We start from the raw sequence: 11,531 nt of genomic DNA, 5'->3' as shown, positions 1-11,531 counted from the left end.
TTCTAAGCTGTACCACACCTGTTTAGCACTGTATCTGGCAGCACCACAAAAGTCTGTGAGCAACTCCAATGACCATTAAAAGGCAAGGATTCATTTCCATTTCCATGACCATTAAGGTTGCAAACACTCTACATGCCATTATGGGCAGCCCTGTAACACTCACACTAGAGCTAACAATCCTGTTGCTTAATTATACTGAGAGGCAGCAGTTTATTTGCACTGACATTGTAGAATTTCTCTCAAACAGCAGCTGCTTCTGCATTAATGCCTTTCACACCAAAAGTGACTTGAATAAACGACACAAAATTAGGAGGCAAATTTCGAAGTGCCTAACTATTCTTATCAATGCAATTTTACAAATAAATTAAGTGTTTTTAAAAAAAAAATCAAGCCACAGCAAAAGGGAAATTAACATCAAGTGATGATGATGTGGTGCATTATTTTATTTAATAAAAAAAAGAAAAAAGAGACAATATACCAGGGTACACCCAGTATTGAAAAAGAGGAGAAATTGGTGAGTTCCACTACTTGGTTTACCACCTAGTTTGAAGAAGCAGAGGAATAATGCGAGAAAGACAACTGATGTTTTCCAAAGACTTGAAGGTTGATACACACTGTTGTTATACTGAAACTCATTTGCTATTCCTCTCTTCACACTGTCTTTTAAATCATTGTCAGCTATATTTCTTTTCCCTTTTATCATATAAAATAGAGTTCTGTGACACAAGCAATCCCCCTTGTTGAATTTTTTGAATGTGATGTGTTGCAACATGCAGTTTAATCGCTCATATTTGCATATAATAAGGGCTGCAATATCCCTCAGTGATTTGAAAGCCTACATTGGCTGGATACAGGTTTGAAAAATATTACTGTGCAAATTAATCATATGAAAAAACATGTCTTGTGTGCAAAGGTCTTCAGAGCTGATCTGTTTTTCTTGGAACCTCCTTTTCTTCTCATACCACATATTCTCCATGCTGGCTTTTCCATCTCATTGACACATTTAGGGAAATAAGGCATGTACTGCAGGTCACATTCAGGCCCACACATAATGTTTCTGAGGACCATCATTGGCCCACAGGCTGCACTTTGAGAAACTACGGTTAAATATGATGCTGACTCCAGGATCATAATTGACATAGCCATATGAGTGGCATCAATCTTCTCTCCGTTAAATAGGTGCATTTACCAAAATGCATCAAAACCTACTCCTTTAACTTTTAACACTATTATCAATGGTTAAATCATTATCACCCACAGCATTGTTCATATTCATACTCTGTCAACAACAGGCTAATAGTTAGCCTATAGTAATAAAAATAGGTCACCTAAAGGTGTGAAAACAAACAAATGACAGTGTTTTCCCTCCTTCCATGTATAGGCCTATCAGAAAAAAAAAACAGATAAATACACCTTGTGGGAGGTTTAACTTAAAATATAATTTAGGTGACACTGAAGTGAGTAAAAATGATCCAAATGTAGTGCAAAAAAAAAAATTAAACTAACGTCTCCGTGAGATCCCTCCGCCTAATTGACTCCCAGTGTGAGCCGCTGCACCTGTCTGCACGCTGCTTGTTCCTCCGCCTCCGCTGGCCGCATCATCTCCTCCCGCAGAGCCGAGAGGAGCAGCAGCGTCCGCCTCTCCTCCACCTCCACTTCCAGCTTTATGTCTGTGAGGGCTGCTCAGCGCCGGCGGGGACGTTTTTATCGATGCTCTCCACCTAATGTGACTATTTAATACAACTGTTTGAAACACCGACTGAAGCGATGGGAGCCTTTGGAGTGATAACAGGGATTTTACAGTATGCGGGACTTTATATTCAACTTACCGCGGCTCTCAACGTCGGACACGGGGAGGTGGATAATCACATCTCTGGAAACGGTAAGTTGTTTTCTTCTTCTGTTTGTTAGTGATGGCTTTAGTGGAACAACAAGCTCTTAATATCATAATATTCACTCTTGAGGAGGAGTCACAGGGTGGGGTGTCACTGAACACTGATTGTTCTTCATGTAGTGGTGATTTTCTTTTTAAGTTTTTATATATGAAGATAAATTTTGACTATTTTTGCAGCCTAACTGTTGTCTGTGATTAGTTTAGATAGGATAAGTAACAGTTGGGGGATTTAATAAAGCGCATGAATATTGCATTTTTATCATCTTTTAATGTGCCCAAATTCAAGTGGTTGAATTTAGTGCAAGTTGTAATTGAACATGACAGATCACTTTTAAAAGCTGAGCTTCACAGTTGATAAATAAATTAGTTTTAACAACATAACCTGTTTGGTTTGACTAAATTCGGTGAAGCAGAAAGAGCTTTTGTCTGTCCAAGTAGCTGTTTCAATATGTCATTCAAACAGTAGCTGCTGACCAAAATGTCTTTAAGATTATTGTGTTTAATTATTTATCTGGGAAAAGTTAGGATAAATGTGGACTAAATTTCAGCAGAAAAATAAACAGGTTCCCATGGAAATAATGATATCAGAAGAAATATTGGACTAGCCAGTGCTATAATAACATCACCATGACACAAACTATCCCATATAGGCTGTTGTTGTCTTGTTTTTTTGTTTTTTTTAAATATGGTTCATGACTGTAACGGTGGGATCAGAATGGGAAATGAAAATCTATTTGTTTACCTATATGAGTTTGAGAGGTTTAAGGGACAGTTCACTCCAAAATCAAAATTACATGCTTTTTATCTTGATTGTTTTGGTGTGAGTTGCAGAATTTTGAGGTTATTGGCTGCACAGATGTCTTCCTTCTGTCCAGCGTAGTGGGATTAACTAAATGGCACTTGGCTTGTGGTGCTCAGAGCGCCAAAAATATACCAATGACTCTTACCAGAAATCATGATATATCTTAACTGACCATGTCATGATTTCTAGAAAGAGACATTGCAACTGAGTTTGTCCAAATATCATTTTTTTGGGCACTTTGATCACCACAAGCCTTGTGCCCTCCAGCTCCATTGTACTGCAGAGAAGGCAGACATCTACAGCTGATACCTTCAAAACTCAGTAACTCACACCAAAAAAACCTAGATAGATAAATAGCACTACAGGCCAGAGGGAAAATGTGTATTTTTTTATTTTGGGATGAACTCTCCATTTAAAATAAGCTTTATGTTACCTACACTATGCTTCCCTGGCTTAACAAACATCCTGGAAAATGTACAGTGAATTTTTTGTAGCCTATAGTGATTGCTCCAGGCTGAGCTTACGTACTGTTATCATACAATCAAAACCTGAAAGCTTGTCCTCTTGGACTCTGAACAGCTCCAGTTATGTATTTGATGAGTTATCTCTCCACCAAAACACACTGGGCATTTGAACCACCACCACTGGTGCAAACATTCTTGTCTGACCTGAAGCTCCCATAATCCTATTAACCAAATCAGAGGAGGACCAACAGTAGAGAACAACAGGCAAAAAACCTGAGGAAAGAGCACAGGGGGACACATGCATCATCAGCCCTACTCAAAGGCAAATTGTGAACATTGCAATTACAAGGTAGGCGAATTAGACCACTTGTCCACAGGCAACTAGAAATACTATGTTCTATTAAAAACACATTTGATATTTTTAAGACACTAGTAGAGAATTATGAAAAGCAGATCTGGTGCTGTGTGTGTAATTATACGTCAAAGTCAATTCTTTGACAGTAGACATGCTTTTTATAATAACACAAGAGCAACGGTGCAGGATGTCACCTGTCCAAATTAAGAACAGATTCATTTATGGTGAGAAGCAAACAGCTCAGGTTTGGCTGAAGGTTTCAGTTGGTGGACACGAAATTGCAACTTGTAACACAACACAGGCCAATGGGAGCTGTAAAAACAAAAATTAAAGAGCCAAGGGTATGTACCTCCAGTGTTCTTGAGACATATTACAGCTCCTGTAGGCACCCAAAGGAGAGAGAGGGGAACTGTGCCGCACGGTGTGCTTTTTATGGAAGTGGGTGAAGGTTTGGGATGCCCTGTTACTGTACTGTAACACCTTCACCATATTTTATAGTCACAGCTGGGTGCTTCTTGTTGGAACAAAACTCAGAGGGTGAGCGTATAATTGTTCAGTATTCCTCTGGGAACCTTCATTACTGTTTCTTCAAAGTATAATATGTAAATTTTCTGCAAAAATTAAAAACAGTAGACCTACTTTATATATTTTTTGTTGAGCTGTTTACTTGCAAGGGTCAGGAGATACAGCATAAAAATGTTTGATAATGCAATTTTTCATTTCAGTCGATGTTTGATAATTATTTATAATTTTCAGTGACCTATTTTTAATATAGACCAGAAGAAAAAAAATAATTACTTCATTTTGAGTTTTGCCATATTTTAAATTTAATTGCTTGATTAATCAAGGTACACAGGTAATTGGGCTGTGCATCTGCCGATACGATTGATACGATATGTATCAAGAAACAGATATTATGATTCAGTTTATTGCCTAATATTGCAATATTGTAAGCAAGGTGATAAATTGCTATTGTTTAAATCTAATTTTAGGAAAACTGTCATAGTATAAAGAACGCACCACCATATGCATTAAATCTGAGTTTCAAAAGTTTGCTTTTTAGGTGATCAGAGCAGTCAAGCTGTTTATGAGCCAAAGGATATTCGTTATGTGCTATCATGCATTTAAGTGAAACTGTTGAACATTTTATTGAATAATTTGATCATGATGTTTGATGTTTTTAACCATGTTCAAACCCAGAGACATCTGTCATTTTATTCAAGGTGATGGTGTGTTTTATCTGGTTGCTGGTCATTGTTAACTTCCAGAGAAACTTGGGATATATCAGAGTGAGGAAGGAAGTCAGCAAACTTTACATTACCTCATCTATGAACATGATTTCTGCCGTGATTTCATGTAAGATAGATTTTTATCTGCAATGGTGGTTTAACAGTGAAGACAACAATTCTCATGATCCCATGCTGTTTCACAATATCATGAAACTATGGCATTTGTTATTGTAGTGACACTCTCTGTCCTTTAATTTGCAGTCAATACTATTTTTTCCAATGTAGAATAATGAAGTTCTGTTATTTTAATCATTGTCAGCTATTCTGAGCACAATTGGCATTTTTTTACCTTCTAGCAATCTTACCTTTCTGCACCAGCTCGAGACTTAGATTTACTGTTATCTAATTAAATTGTGTGATAACCACTTCATCACAGTGTCTCACCAGTTTGTCCCTCGAGCTTTCTCTGCTTAGCAAGTTAGCTTTAGCTCGATCACTATAAATGGATCTGGTGCGCAGCGGTTCCAAATGGATTGACTGTCTTGGACAGGTTAGAAAATCAATTAGTAGCATTTCTCCCAAAGGGAGTTAATTAAAATTGGCTATAATCATTGTGTTCCCACTCCTTGTCTCACACCAGCCATAAAGAAGAAATGCCTCAGGATGTGGAGCCTTAACAAGAATGAAAACTCCTCTGTTCAGGTTTTTTAAAACTTGATCCAGAAAACAAAATAAAAGCCTTCTATTTTTGCTTTTGAACAAACAGCGGCTCCAGCAACAGAAAAGACAGTTGTGGTATCCTTTGTGGTTAAGTAATCCTCTGGATTTTATTTATTTATTTATTTTCAATCGGGTTCTTTGATAAATTGCCCAAGCAGAGGGGAGCTGAGCCGTCATGTAGAGCAGAGAGGCTGCATGCACTGTTCTGGAGAGTGCTTGTTAGATTCAGCCCTGACTCATTTGTTTCAGATAAGTGCATCTGGCTGGGGGCCGCTCGGCCCCTGCACCCCAGTTTCCACTTCAGCTCAAGTGTAGATTGATTGCATGCGATGCAAAAATATATGTTCATTGTGAAGACAAACGACCAGGTTACATGGATCAATACCTTCACCTCATAGTAGGCCATATGTGTCAGAGTATGTCTCACACCTGCTGTACGCAACTGGGAAGACGTGGGAATTAAAGTAAAAATATTTTGTGACTGTACTTAAATATAGTTTTCAGGTGTCTGTACATAAGTATTTATTCTTCTGACATCTTTTTCTGACATTTTAACACAATTATCTGTACTTTCTACTCTGGCTTGTTACTTCAGTTTTAATGCATTTCAGGAGAATCATCGATTATTTTTATTTTGCATCATTACACGCTGCCTTCCTAACATCAAGACTGATTAACACCTAAATGGAAGGGAAAATAACATGAAAAAGATGATTCCTTGATGTATCCATGAGTGTATATCACACATGACGGACGCACAAAGATAAAAAACTGTGTACATACGTAACAACAACAAAAAAAACACATAGATGATGGAGATGTAACAAAGTGAAAAAGATGTCACAAGATGAAAAAAAACTGAGCAAGATGAAAAACATCGCAGGAGACGTAACATGACAAAGTCCTAACAAGATGAAAACAACATGAAAGAAGTAACACGATTTAAAAGATGTAACAAGATAAAAACAATGTAAATGACATAACAAGATGAAAACAGCATAACAGACATCCTTTTTTTACCTTTATTTGGGTAAAGAATGTGAATCAGTCAGTATCTGTACTTCTACTTGAGTAAAGAATGTGTGTACCATTGGCACCTGTAGGGGTGAGTCACTGAAGGCAGAGAGGAAAGAGTTTTTGTTCTTAAGGACGACATATCGTGGTTTCATCATCAATTCTGATCCCTTCATTTCCAGTGCAAGACACGGCGATGTTGGTGCTCTTTGGCAGTGCTCGTCCTGTTATCCATCGTGAGTGTAGCACTTTCACAGTGTGGGGGCGTGTACCAATTCATTAGGCCTCCAAAGTGTCTGGGATCCTCTGCCAGTCCTCTGCTTGGTGTCCTCTTAATGAGGACGGCCAGCCCAGACAGTTTGCATTGGCTTTCAATTTAATGGAGCTCTGACTGTGCAAAGGAGGGGGGGGCAACAGATTGTACAGTCATGCTGTCACAGTGGAGGGTGCTGGCGGAGGCTCGGCAGGAGAGAGAAAGGATGGCTGAAACAATGCTCACCTCGAGAGGATACCGGAGACAGGATTACTTTTTAACATGTCGTGACTTGAAGGGACAGCTGCTTCCTCTGGTGACGCACTTATCTCTGGTGTGAAAGAGTTACGCCTGTCATGACCCATGTTTGAAAATATGTTCATCTGGTTTTACTGATTGTTCTGTGAAATCATTAATAGAATTATTTTGGGGATTTTCTGGAAATCTTGATTAGAATAGGTTTTCAGTTTTATTCATTGTTGATTATCGTTGAATGGCAACCTTTTTATGAGATTTGACCAATTAAGAATACACACAAAACTGTCACATAAAAGATCTGAATGGTTATTCCTGTCTCAGCTGCATAACAACACTGGCTGCAACTAACGATTGTTTTCATTATTGATCTGCTGATTGTTTTTTTGTTTGTTTTTCAGAAATTGATTAATAAGGGTTTTCTCTGCTAGCTGAGTTAGAGCTTGCACCTGATGTACTGGTGCTGAGTCCTCTGCAGCAGTCGTGGGTTTAATTCCAGCCTGTGACCCTTTGTTGTGTTATCACCCCACTCTCACTCACCCTCTCCTGCCCTATTGCATGAAGGGAAAAACGAGACAAAAAATGACTGATTACTCATTTGGTCAGTAAAATGTTTTAAAAACGCACATCACATGTTCTCAGAATCCAAGGTGTTGTTTTTAAAGTATTTATGTTGTCCGACTAACAGTCCAAAACCCAAAGATATGTAATTTGCTGTCATAGAAATCAGAGAAAAACAGCAAATGTTTATATTTTAGGGCAGGTTCACATTTAAGGTCTGATTCTTGAATTGAACCAATGCAAAGATGATGCACTGTTTCAGTTTTCCAACTGAACCTGGTCACATGCACGAAGACAAAATTCAAATGTTCCAACAGAAATTGTAAACATTGATCCATAAATGACACGCTTGTCTCATCGAGCAGCTGTAAATGGGGTACACTTCATTTCCTATAAGTTATTGCGATAAAAGTCCCCTGTTGTTTTGTTATTAAAATCTATCATTATAAAGCAGTAAAATCAGCACTAACTTAACACAGCTCAGCTGAAAGCGAAAATGAAAGTACAAACAGGCACGCAGGAGGAAACTAAATTTAAAACCTCAGAGATTCAGTTAGAAGCTACTAGAGTACAGAGAGCTGGACACAGAAAAAATGTCTTTCTCTCCGCCCTCCTGCACAGACATGAGTCTCGCAACACGCTTGTTTGAGGGGTTAGATTATCTTTAACTCGACTGGCTTGTGTCAATATCTGTCTGTCTTTAATTTTAAATGGATTACATGAATGATTCTTGTCTCAAAACTTTCATTGCACATAAATTAACATAATGACAACATGACTAAGACACACTAAGAAGGCAGGGAAGAAAGCATTTGACACTTAGAAATGAGCCTGAGAAATGTAGCTTTGTGTGGGGCCTTATCACCTGATGGTCAGCTACACTCAGTTTAATCTGCAGTGACGGTAAAATACAGATGTTATTTTAACCGAGAGGATGGAGATTATAATGTACAGTACATTTGTGATGAGGTCCAGGTTGTGTAAGCTCACTTCAGTTGAGAGATTACATTTCATTACCTTAAAGTCATGCTTCAGCTTATAATGCTACTTCAACCAAGGTGACACTGCTTCAATTTCAATTCATCTTCCAGTTAAGTTCTTTGGATGGGTGCAAATTGGACAGATCATGTCTAGCAGAGCGCTCCGAGCAGCTTGGTCACTCAACTGTCCCGTCTCATGAAAACATACACAAGATCGCTTAAAGGTTCTCAAGGGCAACATACCCAAACAGAACATAATGTTGTCTTTCATCCCCGGGGAGTCCAGATGGAGCACATTGTGCATTCTTGAAAGTGGCTCGGAGCACAGGTATATGTTGTCAACAACACGTGCTACTTCGTGTTGCCACACACCGGGAGGAAACTCAGAAATAGCCTCTGAGTCTTGTGTCTCAAGGGCTATGAAAAATTCACTGTGCATGCCCGGAGTATCGGCGGCAACAGGCAGACAGCTGCAGGCTTGATTACCGACTCCATTCTTATTTCATTATTTTACCTTCCACCTTGAATGGAGGCTGAAGGTCTCGCAGCAAGCGATTATTTCCCCAAGGAGGCTCCTGTCTGTTTGCCCCGCTGCTGATCCAGGACCAAATACAGCATTATTGACTTTCTGGCAAATTCCCAGACTACATATTTTTATTTATCAGTGTTATTGTGATTCCTTTATACATTTGGCTTAAGTTTGTCACATGTACAGTAACTGTGCTGCACAGAAATCTCTGGCACAATAAGTCAAGGTGACAATAATCATATTTATATATCATATTTATAACACTGGACTCATCCTTGACTGCACGTGATGGAGAAAACTCCTGGAATTAATAAGTTTACAATAAGTAAAAGGGATTTATGAGGTATTTAATGATAGTCAGTGATTTACCTAAAAAACAAACAAACAAACAAAACAAACTATCAGTTTAAGTGTATACTATATTTAGAAGATTTTCACTGCTTTACTTTGCCTCTTCTGATGTAAACCACTGTTGTTTAAGCCCAGTATCACGCTCTCCAAACCAACCAAACTACAGTTGCGAAATCAGTCATTTTACCTTGAAGAACACAGGAGTTGCTGGACTACCACAGCCTCGATTTGATAGCTTGTTTGTGTTATTTGCGTGACTTGTTATGGCTTACATAGAAATCATTGAAGTCCCATAGTAACACAAGTTTGGTTGGTTTGGAGAGAGCAATACTGGGCTTTTGCTGTCTGAAAATGCTGTCTGACATCAAAGTAAAGCAGTGAGAATATTTTTAATATAGTGTTCCTGAGCTCAACCACAGCAATTGTTTCCAAGCTGGTGGCCTGCTATGCTTCTCTTAACACTTAGATTCTCGAATTGTGGTGTGTGCACCACTGGTGGTACATGAGCTGCCTCTAGTGGTACGTGGAGGAATGTCAGAAATATTAATTCATTTAAAAACATACTATCAGTACTATCAAACTGCAGCAAAAAATTCCAAAGAAAATACATAAAATATGAGATCACTTAAATGCAATTTAAAAATAATTTATGTCTTTCCTCTATTTTTAATATCAGTCTGATTAACAGTAGCTACAAGCTAAACTGTGATGTTAAGATTGTAAGCTGAGGTTAAATGAAGACAATGAAAGTAAATGCTTCAAGAACACTGTAATTGTGGCTCCAAATGGGAACTATTACAAAGAGAAGTTCAGATCAGGAGGAGAATATTTCAAGCAAGTCGTGTTGAAAATGAAGCGGACAACACAAAACGGTAAGGTAGTACTTGGAAAGCTCAGTATTTTCTGAAGTTGTGTGTGCTGTAAAAAGTTTAAGAAACAGTCTTAACTGAGGGTGTGCAGGCAGCCAAAGACTATCAATAAGTACCTCATACAACTCTACATCAAATAATCCGATACCTTTGATAAAACTGACTTAATCAGGCTGTAAAACAATATATTAATATTGGTTGAAAACTGTAGCCCCTAAACCATTACAAAGAGCTGTAACCCCTGAAGGTTTTTCCCATATTCCCCAAGCAAACATAAGTTCTTCCTCTAGTTGGTTATCTACATTCAGGATTAAAGCTTTTTAAGATCAAGATAAATATCTGCAGCAGGTCTCTTTATTACAGGAGCTTCTTGTTGTTTCATCCACCGTTCCCTTAGGACTTCCCTGATTATTAAAGCCATTCATCAAGTTAGTGAAATACCTCTTCCCACAGGGATTCTGTTCACGGGCTATTTACATTCACCTTGGTGGAAGTTACGACATTAAGCTGGATTTTTATGTCTTGGTATTTACTGTGTCTGATTTTTTCTTTTCAATGAATCATTTCTTCTCTTCAGTGCCCTACGGGTGTGACTCAAATGGAAACATTGAGTTAATGACCCTGATTTTACTGGCTGTCCCCGTAAGGTAGCAACTTTTCAGGTGAAAAATGTTTGCACTTAACCTAGAGAAGGATTTTCAGCAGTTATTACAGGTTTCATTCCAAAATCTTTTTTTTGTCTTATTCTTGCTATGCCTTTACATGACTGTGAGGTGTGTGGCAACGTTTTCAAATCCCTTGATTTCATACGTGGTGATACAAGTTCATTCTTCCATTGTTTGTATTTTCCTCAAAAATATCAGAGGTATCCAAGTGGACAAAAAGATTCACAAATTATTTATCACAATGGCCAATTGCTAAGAAGTGCATTTGCTAAAACACTATTATTTTCATCTAGTGAAATGCTGTTGTTAGCTTGTGAGCCATGCTAGCTCTCACTTTATTCTTATAATACTCCTCATGCCTCTTTTCCTGTCCTTTTGTTTCACACAGCACACCTAAACATTTTGCAAGGTAAAATAATCAATCAATCAGCAGAGACTTCATTCTGAGTGTAAAAAATATATTTGATTGACATGTGTACAAATCTGGATGAGAACTGTGGAAAGTATTTGGCGATTAGACCTCATTGTGATGTGATCATGTATAAGGGGGTAGTGAAGCTGTGATTAATGTAGGGATGGAGGATGGAGTC

The 11,531-nt window shown here is 38.2% G+C and overlaps 1 protein-coding gene across 1 annotated transcript in view; it reads left to right on the top strand.

The window, feature by feature from the left end:
• Positions 1 to 1,619: 1,619 nt before the first annotated feature.
• Positions 1,620 to 11,531, top strand: part of vstm2lb (V-set and transmembrane domain containing 2 like b) — a 33,788-nt gene continuing 23,876 nt past the window's right edge. Inside the window, exon 1 of the mRNA XM_084744430.1 lies at positions 1,620 to 1,882. Within this exon, the coding sequence (XP_084600556.1) occupies positions 1,768 to 1,882 (115 nt within the window). The 5' untranslated portion in view covers positions 1,620 to 1,767. The remainder of the gene's footprint in view (positions 1,883 to 11,531) is intronic.

The sequence above is a fragment of the Lutjanus erythropterus genome, chromosome 2, assembly GCF_056507025.1.
Source record: "Lutjanus erythropterus isolate fLutEry1 chromosome 2, fLutEry1.hap2, whole genome shotgun sequence".
NCBI lineage: Eukaryota > Metazoa > Chordata > Actinopteri > Lutjaniformes > Lutjanidae > Lutjanus > Lutjanus erythropterus.
Note: the sequence above shows the minus strand (reverse complement) of the source record. Positions and strands in the feature narration are given on the sequence as shown.